At 56.8% G+C, this 26346-nt stretch overlaps 1 protein-coding gene across 1 annotated transcript in view; it reads right to left on the bottom strand.

Moving 5' to 3' along the window:
• Window positions 1-20263, bottom strand: part of ACOT7 (acyl-CoA thioesterase 7) — a 100553-nt gene extending 80290 nt beyond the window's left edge. Inside the window, exon 1 of the mRNA XM_062190351.1 lies at window positions 20065-20263. Within this exon, the coding sequence (XP_062046335.1) occupies window positions 20065-20231 (167 nt within the window). The 5' untranslated portion in view covers window positions 20232-20263. The remainder of the gene's footprint in view (window positions 1-20064) is intronic.
• Window positions 20264-26346: the final 6083 nt, after the last annotated feature.

A 26346-nucleotide genomic window follows, 5' to 3' on the forward strand; every position in this document is an offset into this window, starting at 1 on the left:
TCTCACAATCTCGACGTAAGGCCACGGGACCATTCGCTGTGGACGGGGGAACTCTGCTGTATGAGTGGCACCTCAATATAAACAGCCAACAACAGGAGGCCGGAGCTATGGGGAAAGGCAGGCTCTTCCCTAGAGGACAGGTGGCTGCCTGGGAGGTATCCAGCCGGGGCCCTCGGACCTAACCCTTGCCCCAGGAAGGCACTCCCCAAATTTAGTCTAAAGAAAAACACACACTGCTGGGCCAGGAGGCCAGGCGGTGCCATTTCCACTTCAAACAAAGGAAGCAGAACTAGCTCGGGGGCGGTAACATCCCAGAAACGTACAAAGTGTGCACGTTCCGGGAGAGGTGGGTCACCATGTTCCGCAGCGTCCCAAGTGTGCACGTTCCGGGAGAGGTGGGTCACCATGTTCCGCAGCGTCCCAAGTGTGCACGTTCCCGGGAGAGGTGGGTCACCATGTTCTACAGCATCCAACGGCATCTGAAGGGGGCAAAGCCTAAAAAGGAGGGGGCCAAGGCCACGGCCGGTGGGGAGAGGCAGGCAGGCAGCAAGGAGAGGGAGAAGGGCAAGCCTAGCCCACCAGACGGCGAACTTGGCATTGATGCTGCTCCCCAGACTCACTCCTCAGCCCTCGGAGCTTACAGCCAGGCTCCATAAAAGTGTCTCAAAGCGCGACGATAAGAAAACAAACAACCCGGTTTCCTAAAACAGCCAGAAGACTTGAACAGACATTCCAAAGACAAGACAGGGTGGTTGTAAACACGCCCAGAAAAACACACTTGGGGCCAGCGCTGTGGAGCAGGTTAGGCTGCCACCCACCACACCGGCATCCCATACGGCACCAGCGCAGGTCCCAGCTGCTCAGCTTCTAATCCAGCTCCCCGCTAACGCTCCTGCAGGAGCAGCAGGTGATGGCCACGTTCTCAGGATGCTGCCACCCAGGTGGGAGACCCCCACGGAGGGCCTGGCCCAGCTCCAGCACTGCAGCCATCTGGGGACTGCAGCAGTGACTGGAAGAGCTCTCTCTGCCTCTCTTGGTAACTCTGCCTTTCAAATCAATAAATCTTAAAAAAAAAAAAAATAGCATTCATTAGATGTTAGGAAAACACAAAACCACAGAGCTCCTACTACACACCTATCAGGGTGACTAAATGCAGAAGACAGCGAAGCGCTGACAAGGACATGGACCAGTGGAATTCTCACTCCCATGGCAGCCGGAATCGCAAAACAGCACAACCACGTTGGAAACAGTTGGAGAGTATCTAACGGCTAAGCACACACCGACAATTAACACGACCACCACGCCGCTGGCTTGTGCCCACAGGAGCCGACAGGAGCACCCGTCCCTACAGAGGCTGAAAGACAAATACCGGAGTGGTTTTCCATGTAATGGCCCAGTGCTGGAAGCAGGGTGTGCCCAGTGCTCCAGCCACCGGCTCTGTGTCCATGTGGCCCAGGGCCCGAGAAGAAAGCCCAGAGGAATCACTAGGAGCCCAGCACTGCCTGGCGCCGAAGCCCTGGCACACGCCTGCGGGGACCGGCAGGGACCCTCGCCACCCAGAATTACTGCTCCAGAGTCAATACGCCATCCTGAGTCTCACTGAGTGAAGACGCTGGGTGTGGTGAGTCCCGGTGGGGACACAGCCTCTACCCCACAGGGGCCAGGGCTCTGACAGCACCACCTACAGGCCACATTGGCAGGTGCCTCCATGGAGGTAGGGCTCAGACGCCCAGAGCAAACCAACCCACGGGATGAGGCCTGCATTCTCCAGGGCCAGCCCCAACCCTGTCAGTGTAACCAGCTGAACCGCAGCACTGCGCGATCCGCTGGGGCCGGCCGGGCGGAGGAAGCGGCCGAGCTCACACTCAGAGGAGCCAGGCTGGCACTGACAGGGTCACAGCTGCCCAAGAACAACACTCAAGTGCCCACTCGGCTCTGAGGAAGACGCTGCCACAAGAATGAAGACGGGGCCGGTGTGCTGTGGGGAAAGGGTAAAGCCACTGCCTGCAGTGCCAGCATCCCACAGGGGCGCCGGTTCAAGTCCTGGCTGCTCCACTTCCAATCCAGCTCTCTGCTATGGCCTGGGAAAGCAGTAGAAGATGGCCCAAGTCCTTGGGACCCTGTATCCATGTGGGAGACCTGGAGGAAGATCCTGGCTCCTGGCTTCTGATTGGTGCAGCTCCAGCCGGGTACAGCCAACTGGGGAGTGAACCAGCAGATAGAAGACCTCTCTCTCTCTCTCTCTCTGCCTCTCCTCTCTCTCTGTAATTCTGACTTTCAAATAAATAAATAAATCTTTAAAAAAGAAAAAGAATTAAAAGACAAGCCACCAACTGGGAGAAAATACTTACGAGATAGACACCTGCTAACAGAACCATATCCAAAACACCAGAACTCAACAGGAAGTCCCCAATTTAAAACAGGCCAGGGGCCAGCATTGTGGTCCAGCTGGTTAAGCCACCACTTGCCACAATGGCATCCCATATCAGAGTGCAAGTTCAAGTCCCAGCAGCTCCGCTTCCAATCCAGCTCCCTGCTAGTGCACCTGGGAAAGCAGCAGAAAACGACCCAAGTGCATGAGCCCCTGCACCCACGTGGGAGACCCGGATGGAGTTCCTGACTGCTGGTTTCAGCCTGGCCTAGACCTGGCTGTTGTAGCTATTTGGGGAGGGAGCAAGAGAATGGAACACCTGTGTGTGCATGTGTGTGTGTGTGTGTTTGCCTTTCAAATAAACAAACCTTTAAAAATAAAATAAATAAAAATGAGCCAGAGACCTAGAGAGAAACTTCATAAAAGAAAAAATACATGGATGGCAAATAAGCACATGACAGGGAACTGCAGATCAGGGAGACAGTGGAGTGCCACGGCACACCTGTCAGCATGGCCGGGACCCAACACACATGCACACACACACACACAGCAGCAAAGGCCCCGAGGGCACAGAGCAGCAGGAGCCTCCTTCATCACCTGGGGCAGCAGCTGGGCCATGTCTACAAAACTAAACACACTCTTCAATTAATTCTATTCAATGTTCTATATTTTTTCTTGAGATTTAAAAAGACTTATTAGAGTCAAAGACCTCCAGCCAGAGTGGCGTAGAGGGGGCTGATATTCTATTAAGTACCAGGGAAACCCTAGTAGGTACATGGAAGCAAACAAAAACAAAATCCGTTTTAAAAATGACACTTGGATACGCTGAAATAAGACTAGTGACGCCACTCGGACAGGAGTCAGAGGCAAACAGCAGGCCAGTTTACAAGTGTCACCTGCCTGTCGCTACAGGAAGGACCAGAACCCCAGTCCTGCAGGACCTGCTTCCCTGAGACACCCCAGAGCACCAGAAGCAGCTCAGCTGTGACAGCTGAGTTCCAAAGACAAGCCACACCTGCGTGGACACAGCCACAAAACAGCGCGCGCGCACACACACACACACACACACGGAAGCCCTGTCATTTAAAACATCGTGGCCGCCAGTCACAAGGCTAAGGCCACTTAAGTAGTTCGCACCAGAGCAAGTGGGCGGCCCAGAGCAGGTGGGATATTTCACAGCCTCAGTGGGAGGCTGGGGTGGAAGCCTGGGGGCTGTCAGCAGGTGCACCGGTGCATGGGGCAGCACGGCCCCTGCTGCTGGGGAGGTGGACCGTCACAGGACAGACTCTGGACCCCTGACAACACATTTCCAGCTCCCTCTCTCCGGGTGACAGCAAAGCACACACCACACACGGTCTGGGGTGGGGCAGGCCCGTCCTATGGGGCAGCTACCACAGGGTCTTCTCCCAGGCCCGGGGCAGAAGGCACTCCTGGGCACCCAAGCAGCACCCTGACGTCTAGACACCAAGGACTCGCTCTCCTTCAGACACCCCGTGGGCTCAGAGAACTCCCCAGCCTCATGCTGAGTGGGGGAGGCCACCCCCACTTGTAATCCCACCCACTCAGAAACTAGAACTGGGGAGGCATCCAATTACAGCAAGCTTTTCCCAGCCGCTGGGGGTGCTGCTGTCCCTGCGGCTTGCCTCATGCCCTCCTTCAGAGCATCTGTCCTGGTCAAGGACTCAGGACCAGCAGCCTGCATTCTGGTGAACTCTTTGGCTGGTGCTGTCTGCCTCAGTTTCTCCATCTGTAAAACAAGGGCAACACCTGCGCCTCCAGGTGAACCAGGAAGACTGCTCGGGTGTGGCCGCTGCCTCCCAGGGCACAGGGCTCCCTCTACCCACCATGCTGTCAGCACACTGTTTCACTTTCAGCTTTGCAAAAGCAATGCCTTCTCCAGGAGAATACACCTCCTGCTCTAACAGCCTCCTCCCCAGTGTGGACTACAATTCTGATTTGGCTCACATCTCTGATGCCCAATGCTCAAAGCTTAAACCCACATTAGTCGGTCTCAGTCATGCCTGCTGGCCCCCTGGCCTGCCACAAACCCAAGCCTCTGAGAGGCGAAAGGCAGGGCAGAAAGGAGTCTGGGCATCTGGCGTGACCCTAGCGAGGTGTCCCTTGAGGACCTGTCCCAGGAGGACTGGACAGTGAGAGCCTGCCTGCTGCCTGCAGTGGGAGAGGCCAAGGCCACAGAACACCTGCAGGGGGGAGACAGGGACACAAGGGCTGGCAGGGTAGGAGTCACGTTCAGGAGGAGGAGCACAGACGGATGGGGACCTCGTGGAGCAGGGCCTGTCCACGTGAGGCCCTCGGATTCCGTCCCGCAGTTTCAGCATTGTTCGGCCCTGTGCTTCTGTCCGCGGGGTCAGACACAGACAACCTCAGAAGGAGAGTTCAACAGTGACGGCTGAGCAGCCACGGCCAAGCGCGCAGCAACGCGCGGGGAGGCTGTGACTTCAGCCCTGAAGCTGCTGGCTCTCAGAACCTGTTTCTCGGTCACACACAGAGGCGTGTCCCCACGCAAGGGAACGCAGTTGGGCCCCCACCTCACCCACACCTATTTACTCAAAATAGGTCAGACATCTAAACGTAAAAAGCTAAAACCATACAACTCTTCAAAGAAAATATAGACCCACATCTGTGTCACCATGGATTCGGCAACAGTTTCTTAGACATAACAGCGAAAACACAAGCAGGGGCTGGCGCTGTGACGCAGCGGGCAAAGCTGCTGCCTGCAGTGCCGGCATCCCATGTGGGCACTGGTTGAAGTCTCGGCTGCTCCACTTCCGATCCAGCTCTTTGCTGTGGCCTGGGAAAGCAATAGAAGATGGTCCAAGTCCCTGGGCCCCTGCACCCACGTGGGAGACCTGGAAGAAGCTCCTGGCTCCTCGTTTCAGATTGGCCCAGCTCCAGCCATTGTGGCCATTTGAGGAGTGAACTAGTGACTGGAAGACCCCCCACCCCCCGCCTCCACCTCTCTGTAACTCTGCCTTTCAAATCATAAATAAATAAACCTTTAAAACACACACACACATACACATATACACACACACACAATAACAACAAAACATAAGCTGGGGGCTGGCGTTGTGGTATAGTAGGTAAAGCCACTGCCTGTGACATGGGCATCCTACATGGGCACTGGTTTGTCCTGGCTGCAGCACTTCTGATCAAGCTCCCCAGTAATGGCCTGGAAAAGCAGCAGAAGATGGCCCACGTGTTTGGGCCCTTGCCACCCACATAGGAGACTCAGATGAAGCTCTTGGCTCCTGGTTCCTGGCTTTGGCCTGGCCCAGCCCAGGCCATTGCAGCCAACTGGGGAGTGAACCAGCAGATGGAAGATCTCTCTCTCTCTCTCTCTGCTCCCTCTCTATCTGTAACTCTTTCAACATAAATAAAATCTTAAAAAAGAAACTTGAAAACAATTTGCTTCAAAAGATACCAGCAGGGCGGGAGATCTGGCACAGCAGTTAAGGCACCACTTGCAATGCCCATGTGCCCCACTGGAGTGCCTGGGTTCAAGTCCCAGCTCTGCCTCCAATTCCAGCTTCCTGCTAACGTGCGAGCTGGAAGACAGCACGGATGGCTCAAGCAGCTGGGGCCCCGCCCCCTACGTGGGAGACCAGAATTGAGTCCCAGCTGCTGGCTTCTACCTGCCAGTCCTGGCTGTTACAAACATTCGGAGAATTAACTTTTCAAATAAGTAAATAAATAATAAGTAAAATAAATTTTAAAATTAAAAAGTAAAATAAAAAAAATTTTTAAATGTATGTACTTATTTGAAAAGCAGAGAGAGAGACATCTTCCATTTCTGGTTCACTTCCCAAACAGCTGCAAGTGCCAGGACTGGGCCAGGCCACAGTCAGGAGCCAGGAACTCCATGCTGGCTTCCCACGCTGGAGGCAGGGCCCAAGCGCTTGGGCCTCTTCCACTGCCATCCCAGCTGCATCAGGAGGGAGCTGGATTGGAAGTGGAGCAGCAGGGACGTAAACCGGGGCTCCAATATGGGATGCTGGCGTTGCACACAGAGGCTTAACTCACCGCACCACAACACTGGTCCTGTGAAAAAAGCTTAAAAAAAAAATTGGTGAGAAAGGACAACCCATTCAATGGGCAAAGTGTCTGCCAATGAAGGTTCTGAAATGGCCAGAATTATCTTAAGGAAGAAGAACAAAGGCGATAACAAGAACACACGGCCCCGTCACCTACAACAGACGCCAAGGACACACGGCCCCGTCTCCTACAACAGACGCCAAGGACACACGGCCCCCTCACCTACAACAGACGCCAAGGACACACGGCCCCATCACCTACAACAGACGCCAAGGACACACGGCCCCGTCACCTACAACAGACGCCAAGGACACAAGGGCCCAGCACCTACAACAGACGCCAAGGACACACGGCCCCGTCACCTACAACAGACGCCAAGGACACACGGCCCCGTCTCCTACAACAGACGCCAAGGACACAAGGGCCCAGCACCTACAACAGATGTCAAGGACACACGGCCCCGTCTCCTACAACAGACGCCAAGGACACACGGCCCCGTCTCCTACAACAGACGCCAAGGACACACGGCCCCGTCTCCTACAACAGACGCCAAGGACACACGGCCCCCTCACCTACAACAGACGCCAAGGACACACGGCCCCGTCACCTACAACAGACGCCAAGGACACACGGCCCCGTCACCTACAACAGACGCCAAGGACACACGGCCCCGTCTCCTACAACAGACGCCAAGGACACAAGGGCCCAGCACCTACAACAGACGTCAAGGACACACGGCCCCGTCTCCTACAACAGACGCCAAGGACACACGGCCCCGTCTCCTACAACAGACGCCAAGGACACACGGCCCCCTCACCTACAACAGACGCCAAGGACACAGGGCCCCGTCACCTACAACAGACGTCAAGGACACACGGCCCCGTCACCTACAACAGACGCCAAGGACACACGGCCCCGTCTCCTACAACAGACGCCAAGGACACAAGGGCCCAGCACCTACAACAGACGCCAAGGACACACGGCCCCGTCACCTACAACAGACGCCAAGGACACACGGCCCCGTCACCTACAACAGACGCCAAGGACACACGGCCCCGTCTCCTACAACAGACGCCAAGGACACACGGCCCCCTCACCTACAACAGACGCCAAGGACACACGGCCCCGTCACCTACAACAGACGCCAAGGACACACGGCCCCGTCACCTACAACAGACGCCAAGGACACACGGCCCCGTCACCTACAACAGACGCCAAGGACACACGGCCCCGTCACCTACAACAGACGCCAAGGACACACGGCCCCGTCTCCTACAACAGACGCCAAGGACACACGGCCCCGTCACCTACAACAGACGCCAAGGACACACGGCCCCGTCACCTACAACAGACGCCAAGGACACACGGCCCCCTCACCTACAACAGACGCCAAGGACACAAGGGCCCAGCACCTACAACAGACGCCAAGGACACACGGCCCCGTCTCCTACAACAGACGCCAAGGACACACGGCCCCGTCTCCTACAACAGACGCCAAGGACACGCGGCCCCGTCACCTACAACAGACGCCAAGGACACAAGGGCCCAGCACCTACAACAGACGCCAAGGACACACGGCCCCGTCACCTACAACAGACGCCAAGGACACACGGCCCCGTCACCTACAACAGACGCCAAGGACACACGGCCCCGTCTCCTACAACAGACGCCAAGGACACACGGCCCCCTCACCTACAACAGATGCCAAGGACACAAGGGCCCAGCACCTACAACAGACGCCAAGGACACACGGCCCCATCTCCTACAACAGACGCCAAGGACACAGGGCCCCGTCACCTACAACAGACGCCAAGGACACACGGCCCCGTCTCCTACAACAGACGCCAAGGACACCCGGCCCCAGCACCTACAACAGACGCCAAGGACACAAGGGCCCAGCACCTACAACAGACGTCAAGGACACACGGCCCCGTCTCCTACAACAGACGCCAAGGACACACGGCCCCCTCACCTACAACAGATGCCAAGGACACAAGGGCCCAGCACCTACAACAGACGCCAAGGACACACGGCCCCCTCACCTACAACAGACGCCAAGGACACAGGGCCCCGTCTCCTACAACAGACGCCAAGGACACACGGCCCCGTCTCCTACAACAGACGCCAAGGACACCCGGCCCCAGCACCTACAACAGACGCCAAGGACACAAGGGCCCAGCACCTACAACAGACGTCAAGGACACACGGCCCCGTCTCCTACAACAGACGCCAAGGACACACGGCCCCGTCTCCTACAACAGACGCCAAGGACACACGGCCCCGTCTCCTACAACAGACGCCAAGGACACACGGCCCCCTCACCTACAACAGACGCCAAGGACACAAGGGCCCAGCACCTACAACAGACGCCAAGGACACACGGCCCCGTCTCCTACAACAGACGTCAAGGACACAGGGCCCCGTCACCTACAACAGACGTCAAGGACACAGGGCCCCGTCACCTACAACAGACGTCAAGGACACAGGGCCCCGTCACCTACAACAGACGCCAAGGACACACGGCCCCGTCTCCTACAACAGACGCCAAGGACACACGGCCCCCTCACCTACAACAGACGCCAAGGACGCACGGCCCCGTCTCCTACAACAGACGCCAAGATCCTTCAAGGGGAGAGCAGTGTTTTCAACCAATGGCATAGAAAAGAAGGAAGCTGGGCCTTTACCTAACAACTTACGCAAGATTTAACTCAGAACCAATCAGAGGGGCGGTGCTGTGAGGAGATGGTAAGCCTCCACCTGGGGCGCCTGCATCCCCTACCAGAGTGCAGGTCCCAGCTGCTCCACTTTCAATCCAGCTCCCTGCTAATGTGCCTGGGAAGCAATGGAAGATGGCCCAAGTCCTTGAGCTCTTGTCACTCATACAGGAGACTCAGATGGAGCTCCTGGCTACTGGCTTCAGCCTGGCTGAACCCCGGTTGTTGTCACCATCTGACGAGCAAACCAGTGGATGGAAGATCGATCTCCCCCTCCCTGTTATTCTGACTTTCAAATAAATAAATAAATAAATCTAAAATCCACTGCCTGCATTGCCAGCATCCCATATGGCTACAGATTCAAGTCCTGGCTGCTCCACTTCTGATCCAGCTCTCTGCTATGACCTGGGAAAGCAGTAGAAGATGACTCGAGTCCTTGAGCCCCTGCACCTACGTGGGAGACCCAGAAGAAGTTCCAGGCTCCTGGCTTCTGATTGGTGCAGCTCTGGCCATTGTGGCCATTTGGGGAGCAAACCAGCAGATGGAAGACCCTCTGTCTCTCTCTCTCTTTGCCTTTCAAATAAATATATCTTTTTTTAAAAAAATGGGCTAAGGCCTGGAATAGACATTTCTCCAGAGACATTACACAGATTACCTGTAAGCACATGACACGATGTTCATCATCATTAGTCATTGGGGAAATGCAAATAAAAAATATAGTGAGACGCGACTCCACACCCACCAGTATGGCTACTGATAAAACAGCCAGAACCAGTGTCGGCAAGGCTGTGGCGGAACGGGTGGTGCTGTAAAGTGGTACAGCATTACAGAAAACGGCAGGGTGACACCTCAAAAAATTAAAAATAGAGGTGAGTGTTTGGCACAGTGGTTAAGACGCTGGCTGGGACACCCACACTCCACACTGGAATTACACAGTGTGTGCACTGCTCTCAATTCCAGTCTCCTGCTGATATACACGCTGGGAGGCAGCAGGTAATGGCTCAAGTCTCGGGTCCCTACCACCCACATGGAGATCTCGATGGAGTTCCTAGTCCCCCGGCTTTGGCCTGACCCAGCCTGAGTCATTGGGGGAAATTGGGGAATGAATCAGCAGATGGAAGCATTCTCTCTCTCTCCCTCTCTCCCTCCCTCCCTCCCCTCTCAAGTAAATAAATAATTTAAAATAAATAATAAAAATAGAATTAGCCTATGGTCCAGTAATTGCACTTCCAGGTATACATCCAAAAGAATTGAAAGCAAGGCCTCAAAGGAATGTTTATGCACCCATGTTCATAGCAGCATTTTTCAAAATAGCTAAATATGGAAACAAAATGTGGTTTATCCATACAGTGGAATATTATTTAGCCTTAAAAAGGAAGGAAATAGAGCCGGCTCTGTGGTGTAGTAGGTTAAGCCTCCTCCCGCGGTGCCAGTATCCCCTGTGGGTGCTGGTTCATGTCCTGGGCTGCTCCACTTCCGATCCAGCTCTCTGCTAACAGCCTGGGAAAGCAGTGGAAGATGGCCCATATACTTGGGCTCCTGTACCCACATGGAAGACCTGGGAGAAGCTCCTGGCTCCTGGCTCCGGATCAGCCCAGTTCCGGCTGTTGCAGACATTTGGGGAGTGAACCAGTGGATGGAAGACCTCTTTCTCTGTCTCTCCCTCTCTCTCTCTGTAACTCTGCCTCTCAAATAAATAAATCAATCTTGGGGGAAAAAAAAAAAAGGAAGGAAATGTTGACACACGCTACAGCCTAGATAAATCCTGACGTTATTACGCTCAACAATAAGCCAGTCACAGAAAGACAAATACGGCGAGCCACAGTGCAGGTGTGGAGCCACAGTGCAGGTGTGAGGTCATCTGAGTGGTCGGCTTCGCAGACGCAGGAAGCAGACGGGGGCCAGGGGCTGGGAGGAAGAGGACGCGGGGAGCTGCTGAGAGCCCAGACTTTCAGTCTTGCAAGACGCAGAGAGGGATGGAGACGGAGCGGCGAGGGCTGCACGGCACAGATTTCCCCACTGAACTGTGCGCTTGAAAACCACTAGGATGGGCCGTGGGAGGTGCATTTAACACAAGCTTGTTAAAATGGAAAAAAAAATTAAATAAAAAAGTCCGTATCTGAGAAGGGACTTGTACTGAGACATACAAGGAATCTAACTACTCAATGAGAAGACAGGGCGGGCGCTGTGGCACAGCAGGCTAAGCTGCCACCTGCAGTGGCCGCAGGCCGTGTCAGAGCACCAGTTCGAGTCCCCACTGCTCCACTTCTTACCCAGCTCCCTGCTAATGTGCTGGGAAGGTAACAGACGATGACCCAAATACTGGGGCCCCTGCCACCCACTAGGGAGACCCGGATTCAGTTCCAGGCTCTTGGCTTCAGCCTGGCACAGACCTGGTTGGTGTGGCCATTTGTGGAGTGAACCAGGGATAGAAGCACATTCTCTCTCTGTCCCCCTCTGTCAATCTGTCTCTCAAATAAATAAATAAGTAAATCTTTTTTTTTTTTTTTTTGAAAGTCAGAGTTACAGAGAGAGAGAGAGGTCTTTCATCTGCTGGTTCACTCCCTAATTGGCCACAACGGCTGGAGCTGTGCCGATCCGAAGCCAGGAGTTAGGAGCTTCTTCCGGGTCTCCCACATGGGTGCAGGGGCCCAACAACTTGGACCACTTCTACTGCTTTCCCAGGCCATAGCAGAGAGCTGGATAGGAAGTAGAGCAGCCAGGACTCGAACCAGCGCCCATATGGGATGCTGGCACTTCAGGCCAGGCCGTTAACCCGCTGTGCCACAGCGCCGGCCCCTATAAGTAAATCTTTCAATAACAATAAAGACAAATAGGAGGGCATTGTGGGCCACAGGTTACGCCACTTCTTGGGACACCTGGATCTCATATCAGAGTGCCTGGGATCCACTCCTGTCTGTGCCTCCTGCTGGCGTGCCCAGGGGCAGCAGCCGGTGGCTGAGACACTTGGGTCCCTGTCACACGTGCGAGCCCAGATCAGGCTCCTGGCTCCTGACCTCAGCTGCAGCATGTGAGGCGTGAACCAGAGGACGGAAGGTCTCTCTCCGTGTCACTCTTTCAAATAAACAAAAATTAATGAACATTTTTAAAAGACAAATAAGCCAACTAGAAAAGAGACAACTCCCCAAAGATACACAAATGTCCAAAAAGCTCAGGAAAAGACATTCAATATCTTTACTGCTCATCAGGAAATGCTATCAGAACCACAATGAGGTGGCACCACGGAGGCACCAGGACAGCTAGGGTCACCGAGACAGACCAGGAGCCCCTCTCACTGCTGGTGGGAACGGAAGGTGGTGCAGCCACCTGGGAAAGGTCTGGGGATTCCCCAAAAGGCCAGCCGTGAAGTTCCCACCCGAGTCAGCCCTGTGGTGCCCAGGTGGGCTGTTCTTACAGCGCCAATCCTGGTGGCTTTCCAACCCCACTTTTCTACCTGCTTGTCCTACGGCTTAGCTAACTCAGACCCCATGGGTGAAGGGCTCAGGTGCCAGTCTACACAGCAGGGTTCCCACGAGCCCCTGCTCAGGTCTGATCATTTGCTAGAACAGCCAGCAGGACTGAGGAGAGCGCCTCACTTCTCACTACAGGATTCCTGCAAAGGACTGGCCAGGGTATGGGGACGGGGCTGCCACGCCCACTCTGGGCCACCGCCCACCAGCACCTGGGTGTGGTCACCACTCGGGTAGTCCCCAGACCCTAAGGTCAAGTCCAGGGGGTTCTAGGGAGATTCCACTGCATGGGCACAGCTGATGAAATCATCGGCACTGTGGTTGGCTCAGTCTCCAGGCCCTCACCTTCCCCGGATGGAGGTGGGAGGCACGCGGGAGTGGGGCTGAGAATCGCAACCCTCTAATCCCGCCAAGTCCTCCAGGGCCCAGCTGTCTGTCCTCTCATTAGCATACAAAAGCCACTCTGTGGTCACCCGGGAGACTCCAAGGGTTTCAGGAGCTCCGTGCCCTCAGCAAAAGCCCCTCCTGCCACCCCTTGCAAAACTGACAGAGGTGATGTCACGCAGGGCTGTGAGCACACTGAAACCATGAGCCGTGCACACCGATGGACACACACATGAGGTGGGAATCACGTCTCAGTGAAGCCAGCACCCAGTGGGGTGGGGCGGGGGCACGGGCCCACTCAGCCAGGTTTCTGCGAAGTCTGCTGGGAGGCAGAAGGTCTGCGCTTGTGGGAGGACAGCTGCCGCTGGCCCTGCACCAACTTCCAGGCCAAAATCCCAGCTCAACCTGGAGCCCAGGGCGACATGGGGACGCGTGGGATCAACACCAACAGCCAGCTGCCGGGCTGGGTGCCACACAGCTGCTGGGCTGGGCACTTTGATCTCTAGGTCGGCTTCAGGCCCTGAAAGGTCCCTGCCCTCCCCAGCCCAGCACTGCCAGGCCTGGAGCCCGGGGCTAGCGCTGGTGCCCAGGGAAGCGCAAAGGTCCCAGGCAAGGTTGAATGCCTCAGAGGGCACGTCCCATCCGACAAAACCTGCAGCTCCCTGGACTCCCAGCCCCCACCACCCACAGCAAAGGATTCCCAACAAATCCTCTGTCGTGTGGCCACGGGGCAGGCTGCCCAGGAGGCACCTCAAGCTGGGAGCAGCGGAGGGGAGAGGGGGAGGGGAGGCAGCTCCGTGGGCCCGGAATATTGCCAGTCATCCTACCTTTCCGTGGTGGTGCTGCAGGGCCGGGCCGACGGCAGGCAAGACCTGGCTCCAACAGCCCGGGTGGGTGCCCAGTCCCTCTGCCAGGCTGCTGACCTCCCAAGCTCCCCAAGGCGGAACACCCTGGCAAGCATCTTCATTCTGCAGTGAGTGGGCTCCAGTGACCGCCACCCAGGTAGGCAGGGAGAAGCCGGGACCCGCCAGGAACCGTGTGCCACCGGCTCCTTTTCCCTCCTGCTCCAAGTGGGCAGCCAGGCTGGCTGTTCAGCTTCCGGAGCCAAGCCATACATGGAATTGTGACTTAGCCCGGGGGCTCAGCGCAGACGAGAACACGGCACCGCCAGGCTGTGGGGTGGCAGGAACGCCCTTCAGCATCCCCATCTCCTGACCCCTGAAGCTGCCCCCTGCGCGGATCCAGGCAGCTTCCACCACGCAGGAGCCAGAAGGCCCTCGGCCCCGCTGCCCACGGCAGAGCCGGGAGGCTGCCAAGTGGCAGAGGTCTGAGTCCAGCCGGGCAGCAGGAAGGCAGACAGGGCGGTGCAGCCGGTGCCAGGACAGCTCCAGCGGGGCTGAGGGAAATGCAGATTCCCGGGCGTCCCTCTGCCTGCCCCTGGATTCCGAGGCGGAAGGCGAGGCTGGGGAGTCTCTCCTCCTGCTCTGTGCTGTGGAACACAAACACTTCCAGGGGAAGAAGGGATGGAGCCCCAGGTCTCCACTGGGCAGCTCCAATGCCACCAATTCAGGGCCCTCTGGTTTCTCTGATCCCCTTGGCTCCTGGAGGCTGGGACACAGTGCAGCCCAGCCCAGACCCCCCACCCTTAGCATCTGCAGAATTTCCCTCTCAAAGAGGAAAGACCCCTTTGAAGGACCGCAGCACAATGAGCCCACCTAAAGTAAAACACAGATCACAGTGGCCAGCGCTGCACTGATTTTTTTTTTTTAAGATTTATTTATTTGAAAATCAGAGTCACAGAGACAGAGGAGAGAGAGAGAGAGAGAGAGAGAGAGAATCTTCCATCACTTCCTAAGTTGCCACAATGGCCAGACCAAAGCCAAGAGCCAGAAGCTCCATCTGGGTCTCCCATGAGGGTGGCAGGGGCCCAAACACTTGGACCATCTTCTACTGCCTTTCCCAGGCCATCAGCAGGGACTGGATCAGAAGTGGAACAGCCACGACACAAACTGGCACTCATGGGATGATGGCATCACAGGCAGAGGCCTCACCCACTACACCACAGCGCTGGACCCCACCTCCCCCAGGCCCTGCATTATAACTGGGCGACAAAGGGGAAGGGAGGCACATGGACACACGCACGTGAGGCCCACAGGCATGCGCTAAACATGACTCCATTACTATGAAGTTCCAGAAAGCAGGACCACAGTGAGCAGATCTCGCCACGGCCAGCACTGTGACGCAGCAGGTTGGGCCGCTGTCCACGCTGCCCGCATCCCATATGGGTACCAGTTCAAGTTCTAGCTGCTCCACTTCCAATCCAGCTACCCGCTAAAGGCCTGGGAAAACAGCTTAGGATGGTCCAACTGCTGGGCCTCTGCACCCACGTGGGAGGCGTGGATGAAGCTCCTGGCTCCTGGCTTCAGCCTGGCCCAGCCCTGGCTATTGCAGCCATTTGGGAAATGAACCAGTGGATGGATGATCTCTCTCCTGTCTCTGTCTCTCCCTCTCTCACTGTAACTCTGACTTTCAAATAAATAAATAAATCTTTTAAAAAAATAGCAGTTCTTTAATATCATTTTCCAAGGGATTATCGAATTCTACGGAATACTTTAAAACCCGGATTTTGTCGGCATTCTGCTGCAACACTGCACACAGAAAATCTGCATTGTATCACGCCTCCCCATTCTCAGATGGAGGTGGTCCATGCATGGGGAACCACGTGAAGGGTGTCCATGGAGAGGAGGCCAGGACGACCTGTGTGGTCACCCTTAGCGGAGGTCCCACTGGGAGAAGCCTCACCCACAGAGCCTCTGAGCGCCAAAGGAGAAAGCAGCCTGGCCTGACTGAAACCAGCGAGCTGGTCAATCGCAAGCGCCAAGTCCAGGGTGATGCCAGGCCACCTGGCCCACTTACAGGGCAAGGCTGGACACAGGCCTCCCCAAACACAGGCTCTCTGGTCCATGAAGACCGCATCTTCACCCAATCTGTACATTCAGGCAAGAAGGAAGCCAGTACTAGGCATCGCTTCATGGAGTGTTCCAGAATACCAGCTCTGTGGTTTCTGTAAATCAGATTCTATGTTTTCAGTCATTCCATTGTAAAGTCAAACACAAAGCTCCACGGGGAACAATTGCAACCCTGTGCCATACTAACATTCAGATCTGCTGTACTTATGTTGATTGGCACATCCACTGGGCACCAGGCACTGGTCGGGGCAGTTCTGGCACAGTAGGGCACAAAGCAATCCAGGGTATCTATAAACTTCCTGGTAGATGCGTATCTTAGAGCATGACAAGCAGGAAAAAAAAAAAAAGCCTCGCAGATCTCATCCACCTATAAACGGAGGACTCCAAGGTCGCCCATCAGCAGTGCCCCCGTGCGAGCACGGTTGTTGCCGAAGTACCTGCAGTCCCCAGGGAGCTCAGCTCAGGGATTTCACAGAGACCCTCCCCCCAACAGATCTATCAGTACATTCTGATTTTTTAATTCCGCTACACACCGCATTGCCCATAAAGGAGTCTCTAGTTAAAGGTTCCTATCTACATTTACATATGCATCCATCAAAACAAACACGGCTGAGAGTTCAGCTCCGGGTGCCACAGCGGGCTAATCCTCTCCTTGGGATGCCTGCATCCTGTGTGAGTGCCTAGGGTCGTGTCTTGCTCTGCTTCTGATCCAGCGGCCTGCTAGTGTGCACCAGGGGAGGCACCGGGTGATGGCTGAGGCCTCACTCCCTGCCACCCCATACGTGGGAGACCTGGATGGAGCTCCTGGCTCCTGGCTTCAGACTAGCCCAGCCCCACTCTTAAAGACATTTGGGGGCGTGAGCCAGCAGATGCATGAAGAAGCCTCCCTTGTTCTTGCTCTCTCTCCTGCTTTCAAATAAGTAAACATAAATAAACAAACAAACAAAAATCGGGGTGGGCTCTGCGGTAGGACAATCTCTGTGTCTCTCTGCCTTTCAAAGAGATGCATACATCTTTCTTAACACTTCAGTTCGTCCCACCCAACCACATTCCAAGGGCTCGGCCAGCACAGGTGGCCACTATGCAGGACAAGGCAGACATGGGACAGTGCCACCACTGCACAAAGTGCCAGTGCCAGTGGACAGCACTCTCCAGCAGTGTCTCTCACAGGCCACGCCCTTCCACTTCATTTCCATAACCAGCGAGCTGCTTGGTGGGCACACTGATGCCCTGATGAGGCTTCAGGGCTAAGCTGACACCAGGCAGGACAAGAACCTGTCAACTGCCAGTCGAGACCCAGGGCCACCCTTGGTCCAGGGCTCCAACCTCCGAGAGCTCATTTTCCTCACCTGTGAAATGACAGAACTGAGCTCAACGACCTTAACTCAGGGTTCTTACAGCTCTGCTTCTACTTATCTTCTCTCTCTCTATCTCTTCCATTTAAAAGGTAGAGAGACACACAGAGACAGAGAGCTCTTCCATCCACTGGTTCACCCCCCAAATGCCTTCAATAGCCAGGGCTGGGCCAGGCTGAAGCCGGGAGCCCAGAACTCAGTCTGGGTCTCCCATGGGGGTGGCAGGGACCCAAGCACTTGGGCCATCACCCGCTGCCTCCCAGACTGCCCCAGCAAGTAGCTGGCCTGGAAGCAGTGTAGCTGGGACTCAAACCAGGCATTCCAATGTGGGACGTGGGCAGCACACACAGCACCTGAACTGCTGTGCCAGGCACCTGCCCCAAGGTCTGACATCCTACGACTTGATCTTCAAGAAAGGAAAAAAGTCATTCACTAATTAAACATCGTTACTCAAAATAAGTCAGAGGGCGAGACGTTAAGTGCTGCACCAGACACTGCATCTCTTCGGGTTGCAACAAAGGAGGGACAACGCTGCACAGTGGTCTGGCTGCCCAAAGTGCCGGCTCTCCAAGGGGAACTGCTCCCTTTGTGAGCGCTACACCAGACTGGGCCGAAGGTGCTCACCCTCACCATGACTCTCTCTCTTTTACAGATGAGGCCCCCTCCGCAGGCGGCAGAGCTGGGGCTTGAACATGGGTGTCGCCTCCAGTGCGAGCCATCTGCCAGACCCTAGCTAGACGTTCTGTTAGTGAGCACTCACAACCACCCATCAGCAAATGGGAGCACAGAGCGGTCACGCAGTGAGCGAGGGACAAGGCGCTGCCAGTAACCACGGCCCTCACCTGCCTTTAAGGCCTCTAGTCCTGGAGCATCCTGCCTGCAGCACGGCGTCGCCCTAACCATCTAGAATGACGGGGGCTTGGGCATCCTCGCCCTGCTGAGCCGTGACCCCCTTAGGGCAGGATCTCAGTGTCCCCGGGGTCAGCTTTCCCTCCCAGCGCTTTGCTCCTTGGCAGTGTCCCGTGGAGTCTTGATAAATTCATGGGCCTGGTTGGATGTGTCGGAGCCAGGAGGCTCCTCTTTCAATGCAGGGTATCAGCTCGGGTATCCTTAAAGGCTCCCCACTCTAGCGCGTCCACTCTTCAGTGTCCTGGGCTTCTGTGGGTCAAGCCCACCTGGCCACAGCCCTCTGCCCAGCACCCCCTCGCGGGGCAGGCATGCCCTGCGCCCAAGGCTCGCTTCAGCCAGGCATCCTGCTCACAAGACCTCACCGCCAAGCAGCCACTTCAGAGACACTGTGAACCACACACGCGAGGTGGCTCGGCAGGTGCAGCGCCCGAGAGAGCGCACACGCAGGCTTACGGGAGCATCTAAAGCCATACAAGGATCTGTTTCCTGTTAGTTGCTGGTTGGAAAAAGACAATATATCTACACAGGCTACTCCCCACCCTGAAGAAGTAAACAGCCCAGCCTTCCGCGGGCAACGTTAAACTCTTCACTTGGGAGAACGCTGGGACGAACGCTGGGTGGCCCGCCCAGAGCTACTCAACCCCCGGGTTGGATTCTCAACCCCTGGCTCCACACAGTGCCAGCGGGCAGGTCCCGACCTTGCAACCTCGCAGGGAACCCAACGGAGATGGAGATGAGCTCAGGCTCCTTGCAAACAAGGCAGCCCGGTTCCGGGATCTGGCTGCAGGCCTGCCTGTCTGCAAACATCAGTCACTTTCATTATCTTTATCCCTGCCTCCCCCCCACACACACACCACACAGCCAAGGGCGCAGGGCTCCACCACGCACCCTTCCCCTCCCTAGCAAAATCAAAATTGACCTTGAGACCAACACAGGGGTCTCGGCCAAGCCAGAGAACAGGGGAGCTGGGGGCAGGAGCTCCATCTACCCAGCACTTACTCCATGTCCAGGCTCCCAGAGGACCAGCACCTTCGGGAAAGTGGCCTAGGGTGGACACGGCTGGGACCCCAGGTCAGCGCCATGCCCAGCATGAGGTCGGTCCCCCCAGCAGGACGGAGCTGGCCTCGCCCTTGTCCGCCCGCACTGATGCCGGTGCGCCCGGCGGCCTGCCGGTCACCTTGAGGCTGCCCTCCCGTCCTCCTGCCTGGAGACCAGCAAGCTCCCACCCGCAGCGGCCGCTGGGGCCCGCATCTCTACGCCGCCACCCGGGTGTGGTGGGGGTCGCCGAGACGGCTCTGCCTTCCATTGTGTGCGATGCTTCGGGCCCGCGCGGCTCCCTTTCCTTAGGAGTAAGCCGCTCCAGGCCAGGAGCCCTGATCGGTTCTTGGCCTCCACACCTGCCCTCTCCGAACCCGCCGCGGGGGGCTGTGGGGCCGGCGGGCCGCAGCCCCCTCCCCAACCCCGCGGCGAGCGGCCTCCGGGGGGCTCCGGCGCCGGTCCTCCACCCTCGCCTCCGCACTACAGCCCAGGGGGCGATCCCGAAGCCTCCGGGGGGCCAGAGGGCATCCCGGGCCGGGGGCTGCGGTGTCGGGGGCACCGACCCCCTCGCCGGTCCTGGCCCCGGCCCTCTTCCTCCCCCCAAACGGCCGGTGCTGGCGGCAGCGCGGCCGCCGCCCTAGAGATGCGCCGAGAGGTGGTGGGAGGAGCCCCCCGGGCCGCGTCCACCTCAGCATCGCCGGCGGCCCGGGCCCCGAGGCGGGGGCGCGGGGGCTCGAGGGGAGATCCCCCGGCGCCGGGGCGGGGGTCGCGGACCCCGCGGCTGGGCCCCTCTCTTACCGGCATATCTGAATGGCGGACGGCGTGTCGGCGGCGGGGCCCGACATGCTGGCGGCGGCGGCGGCGGCTGCAGGCGGCGGGAGGAGCGCGCAGGTGTCTGGAAGGCCCGGCGCGGAATGAATGAGCCCGGGCGGCGCCATGGAGGGGGAGGGCGGAGGCGGAGCCATGGCGCCGGCAAGGCGGGGCCTGCGCGCGGGCGGCGAATCGAGTGCGGCCTCCCCGTGCGGGCCCCGCCCCCGCGCGGGCCCCGCCCCTTGCCCCGCCCCCCTGGCCGCCACGGCCGCGGTGGGCCCGCGTCGGCGTCCGGTTCTGGCGGCGGAGGGGGCTGCCCCGGGGCGCAGCTTCCAGAAGGTTCGACGGCAGTTGGGCGGGGTCGGCCCGCGAGCGGCGGCGGCGGCCGACGCCCCTGCGGCCGGAGAGGGCCCGGCGGGCGCGGCCCGAGTCGCGCAGCCCGGCGGACGTCGCTCGCCTCCGCGGCGGGCAGAGTCGGCGGGGCGTTCCCGCGGGTCGCGCCGGCGATTCGCTGTCTGCGCCCCGTGCTCCGCGGGCCGGATGAGGTCAACGCGGAAGGCCCGGCCCGGCGTTCGGGCCTGGAGCCGCCCTCCACGGCGGCGCGCTCTCGAGTGGGCCGAGAGAGGCCGGGTGCCGGCCCGGGGGGTTGTGGCCGCTGTGGGGAACACGACAGGGGCCTGGGCTGCAACGCCGAGCGCGGGCGGACAGGCCCGGGGCCGGCTGGCCAGGCGTCCGGCGCCGGGGCCCTCGGCCGCGGGGAGTGGGGGCCGCCCGGATGCACGCGCTGTCCCCGAAGTGAGTCCAGAACGAGGCTGGGGTCACAGAATCCACCCAAAAATCCCACCGGGAAGGGTGGGCAGCTCCACCTGCTGGGGTACGGAGAGCTAATTTGTTTGTTTTATAAGATATATTTTTATTTATGTGAAAGAGTTAGAGGCTCAGAAACCTCCCCTGCGCTGGTTCACTCACCAAGTGGCCGCAGGGGCTGGGCCAGGCCAAAGCCAGGGGACTGGAGCTCCACCCGGGTCTTCCTCGCGTGGCATCTGCTGCTTTCCCATTAGCAGGGAGCTGGGTCGGAAGTGGAGCAGCCAGGGCGCCGGCCTGTGCTCATATGTGATGCCCAGGTCACAGTCAGTGGCTTAGCCCACTGTGCCGCGAAGCCGGCCCCCAGAGGCCCAGCACCTGGGTCATCTGCTGCTTTCCCAGGCGCCTTAGCAGGGAGCTGGATCAGAAGTGGAGCAGCCGGGACTCGAACCGGTGCCCAAATGGGATGCTGGTGCTGCAGGCGGTGGCTTAACAGCGCTGGCCCAGTCAATGTAGTTTTCCCGCATGAAATAAGTTTACACAAGCATCAAGAGCCACGAAGCCTAGTTAAACACCACATCTTCCCAACATGGACCCTGAAATGGAAGGGAAGCAGGAACCCACTTTGGGGGTTCAGGAAGGACGTTTCCGGATCCCCAAAGGGGAGGCGATGGCTAAGCGCAGCCTTCCTGACCTCTGTTGGAGTTTATGAGGTTATGGCTGTAAGGAGGTAGCAGGTTAATAAGCCTCTTCTTCCTCTTCTGGGGCCGGCACTAGGGTGTAGCGGGTAAAGCCGCTGCCTGCAGTGCCGGCATCCCACATGGGCGCCGGTTCGAGTCCTGGCTGCTCCACTTCTGATCCAGTTCTGTGCTGTGGGCTGGAACAGAAGTAGAAAATGGCCCAAGTCCTTGGGCCCCTGCACCCGTGTGGGAGACCTGGAAGAAGCTCCTGACTCCTGGCTTCAGATTGGCGCAGCTCCAGCCATTGTGGCCATCTGGGGAGTGAACCAGCAGATGGAAGACCTCTCTCTCTCTCTCTCTCTCTCTCTCTCTCTCTCTCTGCGCCTCTGCCTCTGCCTCTCTATAACTCTGTGCCTTTCAAAAAATAAATCTTTAAAAAAAAAAAGAAAAAGAAAAGGAAATGTTTCCTGCTTCAGACCCCTAAATTGAATCCAGAAACAGTCCAGGCCACTCCACGGGCGAGAAGGTGGTCCTAGGCGAGGGGTTTAGGGTCACGTAGGCTGGTCCCTTCCAGGGGGTGCAACAATGTGTTCCGGAACAGCTCCCAGACCTGTGGGAAAGGGTGTGGCTACCTTCTGGCCAGAGACTCTGTCAGCACAATTGGTGACCATCCCAGCCCCACAAGGTGGCAGAGGGACTCGGGGGAGAGACAGGCTCGGCCCCGGGTGTTACCGGGTCCTGACTGTGTAGACGACTGTGCACCCCGAGTGTTAGGTGTGGGGCTGTCCTGTTTTCGAGGGTGGCCACGGGAGGCTCAGTCCCCAGGCGGACACGGGGTGAAGGAGTTCAGCATCCGCTCTGCACTCTCACCTCCCACAGCCTCTCGGTTGTCTCCTGCGTCCCTCAGGCTCCCAGGCTGTTTCTAACCGTTGCTTCCAGCAGAACTCAAAGGGCCGTTCACGTTTCTCTCCCCTTCCTCCCACCCCACTTACCCAGGCCCAAGCTGCTAAGTCCAGTAATCCCTTGTCAGAAGTCATTGCTCTGACTCCTCAGCAGCCTGAGCCGACGTGACCCCTGTTTCCAGAGGCGTCTCCCTAGCCTCCAGGGCCCCTCCCACATGCCTCTTCCCCTCCTGGCCGGCCACCCCGCTCAGCCCGCTCTGCCGGGTCCACCTCTTCCTGAGACGCTCAAACGGGGTCCGGAACAACTCCGGGCCCTTTGGGAAAGGGTGTGGCTCCCCCCGGCCCAGCTTGCATCTCTCAGCACCTGTTGTGGACGTCACAGTGTCCTCTTGAACCCCATCTGCACCACACAAATCCCAGACTCTTGCCCACACCGCCCCCCGCCGTGCCGTATAATGGGGCGTATTGCGCAGTGCACGCCCCGTCCTCCCCACCTCAGCAAACCACAGTCCCAATTGCTCAAGCTAAGAACCTCGGAGCCACCCCTCAGCCAAGCCACCAGCAAGTGCTGCAGGCCCTATGTTCAGATAATGCGAGGAGGGGCCAGCGCTGTGATGGGACGGGCAAAGCCACCACTCGCAGCACTGGCATCCCGTATCAGCTTGTTCACGTCCCCGCTGCTCCACTTCCAATCAGCTCCCTGGTAGTGCACCTGGGAAAGGAGTGGAAAGTGGCACGAGTGCTTGGGCCCCTGCACGCACCTGGGAGACCCAGAGGAAGCTCCTGGCTCCAGCCTGGTCCGGCCCTGTTGACATTTGGGGAGTGAACCAGTAGATGGAAGATCTCTCCCTCCCCCTCTCCCTCCCCCTCTCCCTCTCCCTCTCCCTCTCCCTCTCCCTCTCCCTCTCCCTCCCAACTATCCCTTTCTCTCTCCCAACTCTCCCTTTCAAATAAATAAAATTATTTTTAAAAAAATGCTAGTATCTGACCACGTGTCTGTGTCTGCCCATCCAACACCCTTACTTCTGACCTCATCCACTGCTCTCCTTTTGCTTGGTTGGCTCCACCCTGACCTCACTGATGGTCCCTGGACGTGCCAGCCATGCCTCAGGGCCGCTGCACCGGCAGCCTCCTCCACCTGGACCACTGTTTACCCAGGGACTTGTCACCACCTAAATGAAGCCTTCCCTGGCTGCTCTGTAAGCACAGTCCTCACCCCACCCCCCCCACCCCTGGTGCTCCCTGACCTCCGCTTGGTCTGTCTGTCTCCTGAACGCCTACTATGTAACACACATTCCACTGGTCTGTTCATTGTATAATCTCGCCTAACTAGGATGTGGAGGGCAGGAATTTGCTGCCCGTTTGTCCAAAGCTTTTTCCCAACTCTAGAAGAGTCCCTGGCATATATACATACATATATATGTATATATATGCCACTGCATAGTTTAGACAGGAGCTAATCAATAGATATAAGAATGCCCCTCACATTCTGATGAGGTTATACCCCATAAGCCCATCGTATGTCAAAAATATTACAACTCAGAAAACACCTAGTCTTGCAAACGTCATCACCTAGCCCACCTTCAGTGTCAGAACAATTACGTTGGCCCACAGTTGGGCAAAATCGCCTAACACAAATCTATTTTACAATTAAGTGTGGAATGTCTCATGCCATCTACTGCGTGCTTGTATCCAAAAAGACTAGCATGCCCTGTGGAGTCATTTCTCGTCACGACGGCGGGACTGACAGAGCTGCATCCCACAGCCGCTGCCCAGCCTGGGAAAATATCAACGCTCACAGTGTAAAGTACAGCTTCTGCCGCGTGAGTGTCATTCTTGTGTCGTGATAAAGTCCAGCCATCCTCATTTAGGGACCCACTGTAACTGACTTACCAATGATGCTCTTTCTTTAGACTAAAAACATCCACCAACGGTCGCTTTAAAAACATTTTAAGGGCAAGCGTTTGGCATAGCACTTAAGATGCCAGTTAAAAACACCCACATCCCACATCAGAGTGGCTGGGTTTGATCCCCAGCTCTGGCTCCTGTTTCCAGCTTCTCACAGTGTGCACCCAAGAGATAGCTGTGATGGTGAAAGTAACTGAATTCCTGCCAATCACATGGGAGTCCTGTATTCAGTTCTGGCTTCAGGCTCCGCCCGGCCCTGGCCATTGTGGGCAGTTGGAGAATGAATTGGCAAATGGAAGTTCTCTTTCTGTCTGCCTCTCTCCCTCTCAAATTTCAGATTAATACATAAATACATCACTTACATAATTTTTATGGAGGGCTATATATGAAATTACTGGGAGTGATAACTTTTGGGGAAAAGGTCTTTATAGTTCATAGATTTTTGTATTGTCACTACTTGGTCACCCATCTATTCTATTATTTCTTCAGTCAACGTGGAGTGTGAGATATGAGGCAACAGGATCTTTTTTTTTTTTTTTTTTTTGACAGGCAGAGTGGACAGTGAGAGAGAGAGAGAGAGAGAGACAGAGAGAAAGGTCTTCCTTTTGCCGTTGGTTCACCCTCCAATGGCCACCGCGGCCGGCGCGCTGCGGCCGGCGCACTGCGCTGATCCGATGGCAGGAGCCAGGTGCTTCTCCTGGTCTCCCATGGGGTGCAGGGCCCAAGCACTTGAGCCATCCTCCACTGCACTCCCTGGCCACAGCAGAGAGCTGGCCTGGAAGAGGGGCAACTGGGACAGAATCCGGTGCCCTGACCGGGACTAGAACCGGGTGTGCCGGCGCCACAAGGCGGAGGATTAGCCTGTTGAGCCACGGCGCCGGCCGAGGCAACAGGATCTTACACACCGATGGTAGGAATGTAAGTTGGTACAACCTCTTTGGAAATCAGTTGTAAATATTACTGAAGTTGCTAATAGCCGTACCTTTGCCCACCAATTTCAGTTGTAGTTATACATACTATACGAAGGATCTTCAAAAGGTCCAGGTTAAAAAAAAATGCAAAGACTCTTTTTTTTAATTTTTAAATGTTGAAATTCCTTTTTTCTTTTAGATTTATTTATGTGTCTGAAAAAGCAGAGTTACAGAGAAAGGGGGAGAGGCAGAGAGAGAAATATTCCATCTGCTGATTCATTCCCCAAGTGGCTGCAATGGCCGGAACTGGACCAGACCAAAGCCAGGAGCTTCGTCTGTATCCCCCACATGGCTGCAGGGGCCCAGGCACTTGGACTGTCCTCCACTGCCTTCCTAGACACATCAGCAGGGAGCTGAACCAGAATCGGAGCAGCCAAGACTCGAACCAGTGCCCGTAGGGGACGCTGGCATTGCAGGCAGCAGCTTTGCCCCAGTGCCAGCCCCCCGAAATTATATTATAAATAAACTCTGCAAGGATTTTAAAACATTTTACACCAAGATAACTTCTTCTTAAGATGTATTTATGTATTTATTTGAAAATCAGAGCAGCAGAGAGAGGGAGAGACAGTGAGGCAGACCCGCCATCTGCTGATACACTCCCTACATGGCCACAACAGCCGAGGCTGGGCCACACCACAGCCCAGAGCCTGGAACTCCATCCTGGTCCACCGTGTGGGAGCCCTGGTACCATCTTCTGCTGTTTTCCCAGGCACAGGGAGCTGGATTGAAAGAGCAGCCAGGACTCGAACCCGCACTCATGGGAGGCCAGCATTGCAGGCATCTTCACCCGCCCTGCCACAATGCTGGCCCCTAAGCTTATCTTTTTTTTAATAAATATTTTATTTTATTTTATTTTTTACAGGCAGAGTGGACAGTGAGAGAGAGAGAGACAGAGAGAAAGGTCTTCCTTTACCGTTGGTTCACCTTCCAATGGCCGCCGCGGCTGGCGCGCTGCGGCTGGCACACCGCGCTGATCCGAAGCCAGGAGCCAGGTGCTTCTCCTGG

Source organism: Lepus europaeus, chromosome 5 (assembly GCF_033115175.1).
Source record: "Lepus europaeus isolate LE1 chromosome 5, mLepTim1.pri, whole genome shotgun sequence".
In the NCBI taxonomy this organism is placed as follows: Eukaryota; Metazoa; Chordata; class Mammalia; order Lagomorpha; family Leporidae; genus Lepus; species Lepus europaeus.